At 41.9% G+C, this 16,819-nt stretch overlaps 2 protein-coding genes across 4 annotated transcripts; one reads left to right on the top strand and one right to left on the bottom strand.

Moving 5' to 3' along the window:
- Nucleotides 1–56: 56 nt before the first annotated feature.
- rgs20 (regulator of G protein signaling 20) lies at nt 57–7,476 on the top strand. 2 transcript variants are annotated; one of them, XM_019877948.1, is made up of 5 exons: nt 57–533; nt 5,990–6,156; nt 6,647–6,721; nt 6,791–7,025; nt 7,276–7,476. In XM_019877948.1, exons 1-5 carry the CDS (start codon nt 426–428, stop codon nt 7,462–7,464), a joined length of 774 nt encoding a protein of 257 aa, XP_019733507.1. In that variant the 5' UTR covers nt 57–425; the 3' UTR covers nt 7,465–7,476. The 2 variants fall into 2 exon arrangements, with proteins under 2 accessions (XP_019733507.1, XP_019733508.1); XM_019877949.1 differs by lacking the exon at nt 57–533 and adding an exon at nt 3,931–4,071.
- A 1,248-nt stretch (nt 7,477–8,724) lies between these two features.
- tcea1 (transcription elongation factor A (SII), 1) lies at nt 8,725–16,043 on the bottom strand. 2 transcript variants are annotated; one of them, XM_019877866.1, is made up of 10 exons: nt 15,802–16,043; nt 15,357–15,419; nt 14,614–14,719; nt 14,133–14,229; nt 13,894–14,039; nt 13,347–13,403; nt 13,098–13,252; nt 12,508–12,654; nt 12,339–12,410; nt 8,725–11,667 (listed from the first exon to the last, which is right to left on the bottom strand). In XM_019877866.1, exons 1-10 carry the CDS (start codon nt 15,874–15,876, stop codon nt 11,659–11,661), a joined length of 927 nt encoding a protein of 308 aa, XP_019733425.1. In that variant the 5' UTR covers nt 15,877–16,043; the 3' UTR covers nt 8,725–11,658. The 2 variants fall into 2 exon arrangements, with proteins under 2 accessions (XP_019733425.1, XP_019733424.1); XM_019877865.1 differs by having other exon boundaries at nt 13,894–14,042; nt 15,802–16,042.
- Nucleotides 16,044–16,819: the final 776 nt, after the last annotated feature.

Genomic DNA, 16,819 nt, shown 5'->3' with positions numbered 1-16,819 from the left:
TTTTGTGCCGTTGTTGTTTTTAATTGCCTTAATAATTGATATTAAAATATGTTTTAGTATGAGATAGTTTTTTTTTGAAGGATAAAACTGAGACTGTCGTACCGTGACGTAATCAAGTGTCACGTGAATATGTCACTCCTCTTCCTCCTGCGTTAATCTGTCCCTAAGAACATAACATTGTCCTAATCCCCATCTGCGCTCCATTTCCCCCACAAACACTTTCCTTCATTCAACCTCTCTTCCATCATCGCTCTGCACAGCAGTACGCATCCCGGCCTCAGAGATGCCACGGGCAATGTGGATTTCCTATGATGATGAGCGGCGCAGAGGCCTCGCTCCGGGAGAATGCCGCGCCCTAGAGGGCCCGAGTGTTGGGAGGTCAGGCCCACGTCGGCACTGAGGGGGTCAGACGCCGCCGCGCCCTCATGTGGCATCGTATACAGAGACTGACCCGGGCGTGCCGCCGCGGCATTGGGTGCGCCGTCACCTACAATGAACATGACCATGATGAGCAGGATATGGTGTGCCTTGAGGTACGCACCCATGACACGCGACCCGCCTACTCCCCTACCTATCTACCTACCTCCTACCTATCTACCTTGTGACCCTCCAACAACCTACAACCAACAACAACCCCAACAAACCTATAACAGTGACTACTACCTACCAACAATATATACCTTGCTCCTTCAATACCCACGTACCATCAACCCACTCACCTTACCTTCCTATCTGCCTACCTGTCTACCAACTTACCACCCTAACTATCTACCAACCACCTACCCAACCACCACTTCATTCCTACAATACCTCCCCCGCCTACAGACGACATACAATACATAATTACCTGCCTATAATAATGTACCCATACCTACAACTAATATCCATCAATATCTACCTAACAATTTATCTACCTATACTGTAGGTCCCTAGCTTCATATTTATCTACTCACCCACTTCAATACTCATCTACCCACTTTCGACCAATTTATTGACATTTTTACCCAATTACCTATGATGTAATTAATCTATAGCTATCTGCGATTGGCTGGCAAACAGTTCAGGTGTCCCTGTTCTGTCAGTGCCTTAGCGGTAGCCTGGCTGGCAACTGTGGCTTCCCATCAAATGTCTATTTGTGGCGACTAAAGCACGTCTGACTGGAGGCTTAGGAAGATTAAAAGAGAAAGGTGTTGTGTCTCCAGGTAGCTGATGTCATTTCCACAACATGAGGTACACCTGCACAATCTAATGGCAACATTGGACTGTATGGGCCATTTTCTTGGTAAATATGGAACACCAAAAGGTCCAAAGTTGGTGCTGTGATGGCTCCTAACACACTCGTTCAGATCACCAATCATATTTCCCCATTGAAACCAATCAATATGCCACGAATCCGTTGCAGCCCCTGAAAAAGGTTCAACAACAAAAATATGGCATGTACTTAATCATACGTTTTTAAAAATCCCTCCACAGTAGAGTATTGTACTTTATGAAAACTTTCAGTAATAACATAATTAACTAGTGTTTTGATTTAAAATATGTGAGTGCGTCGAATCAAATCGTTCCATTTTATAATATATCGAGATATCGAATTGTATTTTATAAGAGAGATGTAGCTATGAAGGACGTGCCACATTTACAGTACTGACAAGTTCAGTTATATGAAAGTAATAAAATGGCAACAAGAATCTCACTGCATCATCTCCTCTCAAACTGAGCCCTGCCATATTGAATCGAATCGTAATCCCACCGAATCCAAAGCGTTACACTTCAAAATCCAACTGTCCTTGAATCATATTGCACCCTGTGTCGTGAAGATATGTACCAAATCAAGATGCACACTCCAAGTGAGTCATTTGACTTTAATATCATCTCATTCGGCTTTCCGATACAGCGGTAGTCCTCTTTACTCTTGTACACTTCCCATTACTGCCTGATTCAAGCTGCCGTGACCTTCTTCCTGTGAGACGCCAGTGCTAATCACTCACTGCCCAACTTCACCATCAAAAAATATATACATCATTCATTCTCTATAAGCCCCCCTTCCCCCCAAACCTGGCAATCCTGCTTTCATCACACAATCGCTGGTTTTCATTATTCTACACTCGGACCCAAATCCGCTCCAACACACACGCGCCCGCACGCACGCGCGCACACACACACACACACACACACACACACACACACACACACACACACACACACACACACACACACACAGGAGTAAGAGAGCATGGTGCACGGTCACGTGGCCAGTTTGTCGGTCGGCGTTGCGTAACGCCGTGAAGGGTCAAGTGTTAAATGAAGTGTTGTCGAGCAGGTCACATGTTCACGTCTCTGGGGGCCCAGATGCAACTACTGCATCTTGGCAGAAGGGACTTTTGAGTTTTTCCAGCAGTGGCAATTTGGTCGACATGGCCACATGTTTCTAACATCATTCCAAACATCATTTCAACGATTCTGTGCATTAAAAAACAAAACAAAAAAGAAGTAAAGACACAGCAGTTGAGTGCCATCTGGTGTTTATGTACAGCAAAACAACAAGTCCAGCTGCAATTATAAACTACTAACTAGTATTCCAGTCTGTCACAGTGTTGTACAATACAGTATATTCAGGGAGGGAGGGGAGGGGGAATCTTTTTCCTATTTCCATATTAAAGTCATGAAAATTGATAGATTTTATTCTGTTTTATGAGCATTGGTGTGTAACAGCTGCTCCAAGACTTGCATAGACACGCTTGTATTACTGTATTGTAATTTTTGGGATAAATTATGAATATTGAATGATATCAAAATGAAGGTATACCATTGTATTTATGTATGTTTTTATTTTTACTGTAGGGGTACACGTATATAAAATACCTTTAATAATTTATTTTTTAAAATATATTCATGAAGTAGATGGTTTATAAATACCAATGTTTATTCAAAATATAATATTATCTTATTAATATTTGGCACTGCATCAAAAACCGACATGTGTAAAGTATATCACCACATGGGCTCAGGAACATTTCAGAAAATTAATAGCTATTTGCGAATAACAATAACGTTTGTCAATTTGATCATTCAATATCTTGACGTTAGTGTATTCAATCGAATGTAGCCTTACATTATTTGCAAATCCTTGTATTCTATTTTTAGGTTTCCCATCCCGTTAGAGTACAAATACGCTGGAAAAGGCTTTTTATGAGAGAACGATAGTTAAACAAACAAATAAATAAATAATACAGATACTCCGAACGACTCTAAATGGGAGACATCGTTGCTGTACTTAATGTTACCTCTAGATGGCAGTGTTGCCCGTGCTTCGTCTCGGCTGTCAAAGGGTTTTGAGATTTGCACATCACATCATGCACGCGCGCATATATTTTTCAAATATATTTTTTCGTATATATTCGTATATAATCTTCCAAATAAATATACACTTCAAAAATATATGCAAAATATTGAAATGATCATGACATTGACACGTATATAATTTACAACATGGTCATATTTTCATTGTTAATATTTTTATATTTTATAAAACAAACATTTTGTAATGTATAGAAATATAATAATTGCATTTTTGCATTTAAATTGTAGATGTTATTTTAATTCATTTGTTTCAGTTTGTATTTTATTGCTTTGCTCCATGGAATTACTGTCATCAAGTTTTTTTTAAAGTCTATTAACCTATTATCTGTTAAGTTTTTTTCCTCAAGGGTTTTAACAAAGGAAAAACACGAATAAAGCAAAAAAAAAAAAAATCCCCCAAATTTATTTCTATTTATAAGTTGAAAAAAAGAGTACACATATAATTTTGTAGGGAGTCAAGTTAAGTTCACTAACGTACGACCGACGTACACTTTCTGAACCGGAGCTTTCGACTCCAACGAGTCGGGAGAGAGTGCGCATGCGCAGTGACTCGCAGCAGCCGGTCGGGGAGGAGGTGGAGGTGGCGAGGAGAGGGGGGCGGGGGGCAAAAGAAGAAGCGCTTTGCCATCGGATGTAATCAAGAGCGGCGTGTCCTTTTCTACATATTATCTGCTTTTTAACCGCTTGTCGCTGTGCATACATGGTGGAATTGTAAGTATGGCCCGTCCCGTGTGTGTGTGTGCGCGCTAAGAATGGAGGATGCTGGATTGAAGAAGAGGAGTGCGGAGGAGTGGGGGTATTATACCCCCCCCCGTTTTTTTTTTTTTTTTTTGCGGGGATTTGCGATTTAGAAAAGAATCATTTGCTTGCAATAATCAAACCAGAGTGCAGTGCGGTGGATACCCCCGCCAACCACCCCTCCTCTTTTTCCCTCCTCTTCACCATTCAATCGGTTTTGGAGATCCGCACGCGTACATTTTTTTCAAACAGAGAAAAGACGAAATCTTGTATCATCAGTTGCATCAAAATACATACATCTATCTTTTTCGACAATCTATTCACCGCCACCCCGCCCCCCTTGTGTCAGGCACTGTGTGTGTGTGTGTGTGTGTGTGTGTGTGTGTGTGTGTGTGTTACATAAATGATATGACAGGATTTGTTAGTACTGTCTGACCTGCTGATGACACCTTTTGTTGGCACGTTAAGACCTTTCACTGCATGCATCTGCTAACACACACACACACACACACACACACACACACACACACACACAGAAACATTAAAAATATTGACATCAATATTGATAAGATACAGTGGCGCGATACGAGTGCTGCAAGGTAGTAGCGAACTCCCTTCACCATAATCAAATATGTAAGAATTCATCAAAAAAGAGTCTGCCAGCTTGTTGATGCCGCTCCCAGTTGAAGTTTACTGTCAAACCAAATGTAAGCAGGCATAAACAAAGAAAAGCATACTTTGCATAAACAAACACATAGCTGAGCCTTTCAGGCTTCACGCCAATGCTAATTAGCATTTATGTTGAGTGCTGTAACAATTCAAGTAACAGATTGAAGACAAACGCTGCGATGGGCTGGCAACCGGTTCAGGGTGTCCCCTGCCTACTGCCCGAAGACAGCTGGCATAGGCTCCAGCACCCCCCACGACCCTTATGAGGATGAGCGGATCAGTAAATGGATGGATGGACTGAACACAAACGATGCAGTAACACACGTACAAATGATGTAAAAGTACTCACATTTATTCTTTATCATCTGCATAGATTGACAATTATTCGTGCTGTACTGGTGAGCTGAGAGAATTTGAAATGTCTCAATGAATGGTGGTGGCACGGTTGTCGACTGGTTAGCACATCCGCCTCACAGTGTATAGGTGCGGGGTTCGATTCTGGCCCCGGCCTTCCTGTGTGGAGTTTGCATGTTCTCCCCGTGGGTTTTCTCTGGGTACTCCGGTTCCCTCCCACTTTCCCAAAACATGAACTTGAAATACAAATGTTGGGATTTTTCATTTTTTGGTACATCTTGATTTTCAAAACTTTTAGTATTTTCATTTTATTATTCAATTACATTTCAAGAAATGTTTTTTATTTATTTTGAATGAACTGATTACTTAAATCATTGTATTTTTCTCAGGGATAAGATAATTAAAACAAGTAAAACTATTCTATTAATTTTGATCAATTCAAAGAAAAGTAACATGCTTACTGTTTATGTTTCTCTTTTTGGTTTTCCTCTAGGGTATTGATGAAGTTAAAATAAATATATGTCCTAAAAAATGCAATTTTGTATATTATTATGAAATACAAATTAATAATTTCGATTTCTTACATGTAAGCTTTTGTTTCCATTTTTCTGTTGGTGATTCATTGAAATAATGTAATAAATACATATACATACAATTATCTACTTTTACTTGCATGCGACATACATAACATGCATCAATTTTTATTTATTAAAAAAAAACTTTTCATCAAGAGTGCAAGTGAAAAGCCGTTCGGCTTTTTTTCCCTCGTCTCTGTCCTCCACTCATTTGCGACACGAGCCAAAAGTCAAGACTAAAAGTGTCAATAATTGTGCCTCCCATAAAACGTCCTACTATCCCCTCCCCGCAGCCCATGGGATCAGAGCCGATGGAGATGCGAAAGAGGCAGATGTCGGTGCAGCAGGAGTCGGCAGCGGGGGGGACTGCACCGGCCCACCAGGGCCAGCCGGGCCAGGCCAACCCACGGGGGTCCAACGCCTGCTGCTTCTGTTGGTGCTGCTGCTGTAGCTGCTCCTGGTAGGCTCCTGCTACCAACCCTCAACGTACAATATGTTGTAAAAAGAATCAAACAAAAATGAATTAGCCTTACGTCATGAATTAGCCTTACGTCATGTCAAGGGCGGCCCGGTGATCCAGTGGTTAGCGCGTCGACCTCACAGTGCAGAGGTCGTGGGTTCAATTCTGGCTCCGGCCTCCCTGTGTCTGAGTTTGCATGTTCTCCCCGGGCCTGCGTGGGTTTTCTCCGAGTACTCCGGTTTCCTCCCACATTCCAAAAACATGCATGGCAGGCTGAGCGAACAGTCTAAATTGTTCCTTGGTGTAAGTGTGAGCGTAGATGGCTGTTTTGTCTGCGTGTGCCCTGCGATTGGCTGGCAACCGGTTCAGGGTGTCCCCCGCCTACTGCCCGAAGCCGGCTGGGATAGGCTCCAGCACCCAGGATTAAGCGGATCGGAAAATGGATGAATGAATGGACGTTATGTCATACTTACGTGTCTGTTGTTCTCAGGAACGAGGACAGAGACGAGAGAAACCGGAAGGCATCGTACGACGTCAAGGAAGAGACCGCGGACTGTGAAGATTGGTGGGTGCAAAGTCATCTCGTTGTTTGTCATCCGTGAAAACGGCGTCCAATCTTGTTTTTTTTTTGCAGTCCTAAGCCCACGCTGGAGGAGGTGCATTCTTGGGCCCAGTCCTTTGACAAGCTCATGAGCTGCCCGGCCGGACGCAACTCCTTCCGTCAGTTCCTGCGCACTGAGTTCAGCGAGGAGAACATGCTCTTCTGGCTCGCCTGCCAAGAATTCGCTAAGGAGAGCAACAAGGGCTCCGTGGAGGAGAAGGCCCGCGTCATCTACGAGGACTACATCTCCATCCTCTCCCCGAAAGAGGTTTACCTATCTGCAACACTTTATCGTATAACTAATATCAGCGCAAATTGTCTCAATGTAAAATTATGAACATGACCAGGTTGCTGACCTTGTTGCTATTAGCGCCATGAAAGACATCATCATGACCTCATCATCTCCCACGATCATATCTTAATGTTGTAGCGGTCTAATCGTATTGCCACATCTAACGTACCCTCACAATGTAATTTTTTTTTCTTTTTTCTGAAGTGTTTGTTTTTGTCCTACTCAGGTGAGCTTGGACTCCCGGGTGCGTGAATCCATCAACCGGAACATGCAGGAGCCCACCTCGCACACCTTCGATGATGCCCAGCTGCAGATCTACACACTCATGCAAAGAGACTCATACCCGCGATACATGAACTCCTCGGCATACAAAAACTTGCTCAACGCTCTGTCCGAGCAGTCGCCCGAATCATAAAAAAAAAAAAAAAAAAAAAAAAAAAAAAAAAAGACCTGTGATCTCCTACCCTCTTTTTTTGGTGTGTAACTCCCCCACCCCCGCCCTCTCTCTTGTGTCCAGTGCAGGATTTACGCCGACCAAGCGGGCAGCCTCAACACTCGGGGACACTCAGGTCTCAGCATCTCGCGAGGGCTCCACATCACAAGTACTGCTCACACTCCAACATAGCGACACAACATTCCAAAGGAACTTCTCTTACTTTGACTCCTTTCTTTTCAAAGAACTAATCTATTTTAGTTGACAATTTTAAAAATGGTTTATGCTCAAGTGACAGGAAGGGGTAAATGATTCCTACTTGAGAGAATATATCTATATCTATATCTATATATATAGATATATATCTATATATCTATATATATCTATATATATATATATATATATATATAGATAGATATACATACATCGATTTGTCTGTCAATTATTTTGTGTGTGTGTGAATATGTAAATAGTACAAATGGAATTATGGGTATTTTCCGTGGAGATATTGAACTGCGTGACAAGAATCAAGGTCAAAGGCAATGGCAACACACGAGCTCCACCTTGCAGGGAGCTTCCTCAGTGGGGGGTGGGGGATGGAGTGTGTCGCAGCCTTTGACCTTGGTTTCACCTTGCTTTTTATTTATTTTATTTTTAATAATCTAGCCTAACTCTTGGGTTTGTGTGACTTGGCAACTCCTTTTGTGTGACGTCAGTAATTGTGACTTTTTTTCTACTGTGTTTACTCGCCCAAAGTCTATTTTGGAATACAATTTAGATTAGGTTGAGAAAGTAATGTAAAATATTGAAAATGATTTTAGGCACCTTATTTATGATGAAATATCAAAGAGTGCTTTATCTCGTACCACTAAATAACTGTTATTTAGGACAGTGTAAGTTATGCTAACTCGAAAAGGAAATGATGACATTTCTTGAGCAACTCAAAAGTTTTAAATGTACAACTAATCTGACATTGAAGGAGTTTTTAAAAAAAAATTTTAATTACCTTCCAATGAAGTTGAGAAACAAGCTTTGTCGTAATTTACAAAATACACCTCCAAAAGCAACCGTTTCTAGTCAGACGCTATGCTACACTAGCATCCCAATTTGGACTGCGAGACAAAAGGATAAAGGCGGGCTTTGCCACACCACACTTCACTTTTTGGCTTTATATCACATCGTTATAATTTTATATTGCGGATGTTATACTATGTTGCGGGTTTTCGCTGTGAATATTTTTCCAAACTATTTCTGCAGAGCAATAAGCGTGAGTCAGGAGGAAAGAGTGTGTAAAACAGAGCTGTCCAAAGTTTGGGGATCATGTCACACTAATAAAAGAAGCTCAAGTGCAACATGCCGATTGCGAATCACAACAGTCTTGAGTTCCACAACTGCACGTCTCCGCAAGAGTAAACTTCTTTGGACAATTAGGCTAGAAGTCTCAAATTATGGTGATATGCATTTTATTGTAGAGCAAGAATAAAATGTAGATATAAAATCTAAACAAAGTTTTCGGTTAACACTTAACGTTTCTTTTTAGCCAAAATCGGAAGAACCTGTTTTTTCACTTTTTTTTTTTTTTTTTGTGGAGATGCATTTTTGTAGGAGAGTGACAATCTGATAATTTATGCTAAATTACTTTAGTTTCTTAAAACTCCACATTAATTTTTTTTTGAAAATATAAAGAAAATGTTTTTTCGCATTCGAAAAAAGTCACAAAATGTACATGGTTTTTGTCACTGGAATTTTGAGAGTGTACTTTTTCTCAAATGATTCATTATATTTCCAACTGCTTGTGAACAATTTTAGACTGCATTGAACGACTGTTGACCTAATCAGATGGCAGTCGTACAGTGAACACGCCACTTCGTAAGTCAGCGGACAGATTTGATACGATAGCCAGTCGTGGGTTGGCATTCGCGCCAAGCGTCCTTTTGTCGCTACGATCGGAGTTGCCAAGTGTCCGATGCTTTTGTGTGTTCCCTTTTTGACTTTTGTTGCTTTCATGACCTTGTTGCTCGAAAGGACGAGCTCCGCGTGCGGGGGTATGGGTGGGTTGGGCGGTATGGGAAGTGCCTTGACATTCCGTTTGGGCAACATCTTTCTCACGGGCAAACTCTCGCTATAAAGGTGCTTTTGTTTTATTTTTTGGACCCGAGCACAACAGCCAGCTGAGGGGAACAATGCCTCCCACGCATCGGTCGATCTTGATGTGTTTCCGATATTTTTTTTTTTTTGTGGCGACTACTAAACAAGATGTCGGAGGGGGAGAAAGGGGGGAACCCGGCTGGCTGATCGACGTCTTTGCCGAGTGCAGATCAACCTCAAACGCGCCAAATTGCGGTTTTGGCGCAACGCCTATGAATTCTAGTTCTCTTCTTGTTTACGATATATGAAATGTGTTCATTTTTGCGCTGCGTTTACTGAGAGAAAAAGAAGATGACATTTTTAAATAATTAAAAAAAAAAAAACAATTGTCAACGTTTACAGTGTATGGTTTTAGTTTTCAGGTTTTATGCTATTCTCCAAGAACATGATACCTTGTGGGCATTTTGATTGAGACAAAATAAAGCACAATGATTTTAAAACACTCTCGGATGTTTCTTTTGTAAAATGTGTTCTTGTTCTGGTGAAAAATCAATTGACCAGTCTCACGATTATGTTTTTCTGAGTATTGATTATTTACATTTAGAAGCAAATGTGAGTGCAGTGCCTGGTACTGTTGATTTAGTCTCAACTAGTTTGCTGTTTGAAGAGGAGTTACATGCACGTCTGACATGACTCTTTTGAGCACGTACAAAGAACCAGGAGTTGAGAACATTCAGACTATGCCATATTTTAAAAACGAATAAAAGTAATTTATTGGTGGTTTCACTGCGTCGTCGTTGACGTTCGCTCTCCTCAGCTGCAACAGTTCAACGTTTACAAACTGTTAATAGTCCTGCCGCTACGATGATGCCACGACGTTGCCTCAAAACCTTTGCTTCGTGTCTGATTAGATACTGCTCAGAGCCAGCAGGGGGCATGTTTGCGCAGTCTCGGCAGCATCGACTTTCTCATGGAAGATGTACTCAACTCAACTTGGTTTTGTGGGACAGAAGGTCAAGAAGCTACAGCCACACTCTGACATGACTCTTTTGAGCAGCACGAGAGCCTTGGGGTACGGTTAATAAATATATAAACTACACTGAGGGATTAATTGATGGTTAATTTACCTCATGATTTATTTAAGTGCATGTTTCTCAGCCCAAATTGAGTTGTGGTGCTTCGACGACGCAAAATTGTCTCGACTCGGTTTTCAGAATATTCTGAGCTATATTCTGAGTATCCTTAAAATTAATTAATAGAAAACAGCATAAATTCTCCACCCTCATGTATTTATGACACAAGGACGGCATTGCTTCAATGTGGAGATCAGAACTTTAAGAGTGATCATTTGTGATCTCTTTAAACCCCCCGCCCCCCCCAAAAAAAAGATGAAATCTAACCTAGCATCCAAACAATTGAACGACATCCATATACACTCCTTTGTGTTGCTGTTTTGCATTGTTCAGAACAAAAATTGTCCGGATGACGGTTCACATTTCATAAAACAAAACTTGTAAATCAAGTCACTCGTATCTTAAGGCACAATTGTATTCATAATTGCTCAATATAATCCGGATTCAGTTTCACGTGATGCACTTGAATTCATCAAAATTGTCATCAACCATAGGTTGTTTGTTTTATAATCAAATGGATTACACTTTATTGGGAAATTAAATAAACAATGCAGTGTTGTTGTGGAGGGAAAGCATAACAACACTGTCCAGGGTGTTAAATCTACATATATAAAAAAAATTGCTGATAAAAGAGCGAGTCAAGCTTGATTGCATACATCTAATAAGTGGGGAAACGACTATTCACAATAGTAAAAGATTGCATTTTGACGGTGCTGGGGGGCAGAGAGGGTAGGGCTTACAATTAGCTCAAACTATGAACAGAAGAGTTTAGTCCATTCCAAAGCCAAGTGGCATTCTTTACACAGCGTTTGGTGTACCGTCTGTACACCACATGATAAAAAAAAGGAAAAGAAAAAAAAAAAAATATTAAACGCTCCAATTTGCGGCCCATTGACATGATCTGGTCCGGTAATTTTGCTACTCAGCCAAGCGCCAAAGGAAGATGCCTGCACACTCAACAGAACTAAGATAAACACATAGAAAAAGTCCATGTCAATGCAGCTGAAAATTTCCACGCACAAAATGAAACAAGCCACCAAAAAAAACAAGAAAAATTCACATTTGTGTCAACAAATAAGTTTTAGCATTATTTAAAAAAATTTATGATAAATAAATAAAGGATTCATTGGCAATGCAAATGATGCCAATGAATAATAACAACAAAAATATCCATAAATATCCCACAAATCATTAAATGTGTTTTTCTATGTAAACTTACTTCTTCAGAGATAGGCATGAAATAATTATTATGTGGGGTACTTGCGGACCAAATATTGGGCCTACTTTGAGCATTTTTCCCATCTTCTGATCAAAGTTAGTAAAAGGTCGATGATCAAATATTTTTGACAAATTACCCTTCACGACTATCCCGTGTTGTGGGGTGCATTAAGAGTGATTCCCCCACACCCCTATTTGTTTGGAAAATGATTGGGGGCTGACAACCCAAAATGTGAAACTTGTGCGAGGCCAGCGGGACCTCTGTAGATTGTTGTCGAGTCTGGCAGGTGCCGTATGCGATGTAAGCAAAAGTGGAGCGGCCATGCCATGCTACGGCTAAGCTAATAGCTAACAGCGGGGATTAAAAAATATATATATATATATTGTGCATCCCTTGTGTCTAATAAAGCAACATACCTTCCATCTATTTCCGCACTGATTGCAGAAGACAAACGTGGTCATGGGCTCATCAGCGCTGCGAGTTTGAACCTGCGGAAAACGCAAACGGGAGCAGTTGAACCGTGACCAAACGACGAGTCGAAGCGGCGAAAGCGGAGCGAAACCTATCGTGCTGATGCTAAGGTACCTGTGTGTAGGTGCAGCATTTGCCTTTGCATTTGCCACAGGTGAACAGATCCGTCTGCGTGCCCCCCGTGGTGGCCATCTGGTGGTCTCTGACTGCCTCTTTGGTCAAGTTCTTCCTCATCTCTTTCAGCTCGTCACTGGCCATTTCCTGCGCGGAGGAGGAAGAACAACATGAATGCATCGAACAGCCCTTTCCGATGTGAGCTGGAAAATACACATGGGGAGATGCGGAATCAGCGTAAAAAAAAAATCAAGAAGTGTGCCTGCATCCGATTAAAACAATTAGCAAAAATGTGTTGAGCAGTGTCATTTATACATACGGTCGGTGCCTTGAAGTCAAATTTGTTCCGTGACCGTGCTCGCAAATCAAAGCACTGAAATCATCTGTCCCCAATGAAATTAATGGAAAGGCCATTAATTGGTTGTGGCCCCCTTTCCAGAAAATAAAAAGTATGACCAAGGAAAAATTGCACTCAGACTATAAACCATGTTGAAAAGAGTTTAAAATGAGTGGCGCTGTACGACAAATATGGTAAACACATTCGACACTGATTTGAGAACAATTCGGATCAATTTGGGTGGTGAACGCACCTCTGCGGTCATCTTGGCCATGCGCTCGGGGGTGACGCTTCCGCACAGAACCGTCCTCCTCAAGTTGGGATTCTTCATGTCCTTAAGGTTGGAGATTCGGCTGCGCACACGATTCTTGTACTTCATGTCCGTGTTCTTAAACTCTTGGAATATGCGTGAGGAGTGGCGGTCAAGAAAACACAGCTCTGGATTGGCTTTACATTTTTTTTTTTTTTTTAAAAAGCCACTTTATTTCACGGCAAAGGATATATTCCTCAATCTGCGCCCCAAGTTCATCGCAGTCGGCACCGATGGCGATGTAGTCGTCTGTAAAGGAAGGGAGAAGTGACGGTGTGAATGGAATCAACAGAGGAATCTCCATCTACGAGTACCACTGCAACTGCAACCGATGCGGGTACGACTACCACTGTTAGAGCTACTAATGGAACTCTCTGTACGGCAGCTTGTGGCGTATTTCCAGCAGAAAATACGGAGGCGTACGAGCTTCCGTTTTGCGTTTATTCCAAGTGACCGGGGTGCCATCTGGAGCAAAAATAAGTTCTTTCTTTAAAGTTATACATAGGTACATTCTATAGCACGGAGCTGGTGCTGATATTGCGACTTTTTAAAGAGGGAGGAATCCCCTCCTCCAGCAAACTCTGCGGTGTGCCGGTCATTATGGTCAGCTTTTTATTTACAACACAAATGAGTCAGTACTACAACACACACACACACACACACACACACACACACACACACACACACACACACCACCGCGACTACAAATAGTCATGGGAGCTAATACTAATCTTGATACCTCCGGCCTGGAGAGCGTTGGACAGCATTTCTCTGCACTTGATCCGTATGGAGTCAGCGGTGCCGGGAGCACGAGGGAAGGTGTTGATTAACGAATTGCTGGAGACGTCGGCATGCTCGCTCTTGCCGCTGGAGTTACTGCTGGAACTGCTAACGTAAAGCAACACAACAATGTCAATACGAACGCGCCAGGAAAGAAAACAAGCAGGTAACAGGACTCAAGAGAGGGCAGTTTGTTACCTTTCTTCCTTTGCCTCCGGACTTCCCTGCGAGGGAGATACAGGGGCCGTATCTTTCCTCTTGTCGTCTGAGGATTTGTCTCCACTGGCAGGCTCATCTGCAAATACCAAGACGGACAATAACTTTACAACAGGTGCGTGATGAAAGATTCCAATAGAAATCAGAGAGCCAGAGATTGAATTCAATGAGGTAAATTCTCACGATGATGCAAAGAAAGGTGCGGATCACTATCGGCAGTGGTGGAAGTTAACAGTCGTTCCACTGCTAACGGGTACACCAGTTGCTTAATTTAAGCCCAACTACAGACAAAGAGTTGTCTGCGATATAGATATGTTTGAACAGGAGCATCTACGTATCATTGAGTCAAAAGTGTAGTAAAATAGCTAATAGGAAGGTGGTCATCGCGGTGACTTCACTGCAGCATAAAGCATAAAAACAGCACAGGACAAGGAGGTTGTTTGACAAACGGATGTTTACTTACCCAAAAGCTTCTTCCATGATTTAATCAAAGACTTGGCAAGGGATGTCACCTCCTCATCTGTACTCTGCTTACGGATGGCGTTGACAGACATTCCAATTCTGGTCGACTGTGATGGAAAACCCACAAATTTTATAGATATATATGAGTTTTTTTTAAGGATCCATAGTTTGAATTTACAATGGTGCTTTGTGATAGGAGTTTCGTTATCATGCTCACAACTCAAAAGACTCATATCTCAAATCATATTCCCCACCCCATGGAAATCAGTGCAAATTCCATTATTTTATTCCAGGTCACCCGAAAAACAACCCAAAATTATTACTTGAGCTGGTCTGATTATTCCAGAAAAAAGGTAATCAAAAAATGTGGATATAAAGAATTAAGGACAGCACGGTGGATGACTGGTTAGCACGTGTTGTTCATCATTTGCGTTCAAATATTTAAGACTTGGAAACGTCTAAATCAGTGATTACCACTTCTAATTGTTGGCACTTCAATGGAGTATTATTATTATCTTTTATATGATTACAGAAATCATATAAAATAGCAGGCCATTCTTCAGGCAATGTCGTGTGATTGTTGTAAACAAATACCACAGCGTAATTGTCTTTGTTTGGTGTCTAGTTCACTATTTACCAAACTGCTGCTGAGTGCGAGATTTCTGGGGATGTCACCTATTTTGAAAAACTCGCAAGTCGGCTCACTCGAATCTCAAGGCACCACCGTGCGCTTTTTTGGGCTACCTGAAGTAGTTCCAGGGTCATCGGGACGCTGCGTAGCTCCTTGAGCAGGTCCAAAGCACCAGACTGTGAGGAAAAAACACAAGACAACTATTAAAAACGCAGTCACCCATGTCGATATGCCACGAAGCTCCATTTGTCAACATTGCACCCCGTTGTGGGGGTTCGGTGACGGTTTGAGCGCCGTTGTTGTTGCTAGCGGCTAACAGCTAGCCTGTAGTTTAGCATTAAAACATAACAGGTACGCCCCTACCGAGGCGTCTTTTTAGCCATCGTTGGACGCTGAACGTTGAGCGAAAGGGTCCAACGGTGGCGAAAAAGTCACCGTAGAGGATCGTTTTGTTGAAAGAGAGCCACTTTTTTTTCTTTCGAGCTAACCGTTTCCATCAGCGTCCGTTTAGCCTGGCTGGCATTCATTCACATCACATTGCATTGCAACGCCGCTCACCCCGTTTTTCTTCTGCGCCATTTTGTCCATTTTCTTGGCGATTCTAATGATCTCCTCCTCCTCCCGCTTGCCCATGGCGACAGGGAAGCCGAAAACGAAGCGCGCTGAGAGAGGGCAGTGGAAAGACAAAGAAGGAAAAGGCAATCCCGGATGGGGAGCACGCCACTCCGATGAAAGCAGCGGCGCTCGAGCGGCGAGGCGGCGGATCCCCGAGCCTCCGCTGTGTAGCAGACCTGACTAATCGATGCCCCATGGACTAAGGGGCAGATAATCGAGACGGATAAACAAACCAACGACACCGGAGTCCGAACGGCTTTTCTCAGTTTTGTTATAGTTACTTACTCTTTTTTTTTTGGGTGGGGGGGGGGTAATAATTACAGTTGAGGCGTTTGATTAATGTTGTAGATTATTTGTAATATTTTAAAATCAACTAAATCATGGAAAACAACACTCTTTATATTCTATAAATACTGTAATGGCTTAGCGGTGTAGCTATGGCGACACCACATATTTTACAACAATACAGTACAGTACCTAAAATGCATCATTACTTATCCAGCGCTTTCACAACAGTTGCAGCTGTAACAAAGCGCTTTAGACAACATTTGACATTGTTTCAGAACCACTGTTCCATAGTATCAATTAACTATGAAAGAAATGCTTAGATTTTGCTTATAAATGTCGGTGACCCATTCATCAGCTGCTTTTATCCCATGCTCTGACTTTTTTTTCTACCTCTAGCTAGTGCGCAAAATCTTCCAGCTAATCCCTATTAGGCCTGAGAAATCTCCAATCTGATTATGCAGCCTATTTGTCAATGGTAACTGTTCAAGTCACCTCTGCTGTCTCCTGGTCAAGAGAGTGGGTTCCTGAATAGCATTGTTTGAGCTGAGAATAATGTTCACATCGCAAATTGCCCGTATTAACTTTACGCTAGGTTTTTGTGGCCAGTGAGTCCAAAGATGAGATTTCTTTATTTTTATCGTGCTACATAATTTGTAACTAAACCATCCCACCC

The sequence above is a fragment of the Hippocampus comes genome, unplaced genomic scaffold (genome assembly GCF_001891065.2).
Source record: "Hippocampus comes isolate QL1 unplaced genomic scaffold, H_comes_QL1_v1.1 scaffold317, whole genome shotgun sequence".
Classification (NCBI taxonomy): Eukaryota; Metazoa; Chordata; class Actinopteri; order Syngnathiformes; family Syngnathidae; genus Hippocampus; species Hippocampus comes.
The sequence above is the reverse complement of the archived record's forward strand: the minus strand, read 5'-3'. Positions and strand labels throughout refer to the sequence as shown.

Coding starts and splice junctions, on each gene's coding strand:
- tcea1 (XM_019877865.1), bottom strand. CDS start 15,876: ATGGGCAAGCGGGAGGAGGAGGAGATCATTAGAATCGCCAAGAAAATG. Junction 14,230..14,613: donor ATCATGGAAGAAGCTTTTGG/GTAAGTAAACAT, acceptor TGGTATTTGCAG/ATGAGCCTGCCAGTGGAGAC. Junction 12,411..12,507: donor AATGCTGCACCTACACACAG/GTACCTTAGCAT, acceptor CGTTTTCCGCAG/GTTCAAACTCGCAGCGCTGA.
- rgs20 (XM_019877948.1), top strand. CDS start 426: ATGTGGCATCGTATACAGAGACTGACCCGGGCGTGCCGCCGCGGCATT. Junction 534..5,989: donor AGGATATGGTGTGCCTTGAG/GTACGCACCCAT, acceptor CCCTCCCCGCAG/CCCATGGGATCAGAGCCGAT. Junction 6,157..6,646: donor TGCTGCTGTAGCTGCTCCTG/GTAGGCTCCTGC, acceptor TGTTGTTCTCAG/GAACGAGGACAGAGACGAGA.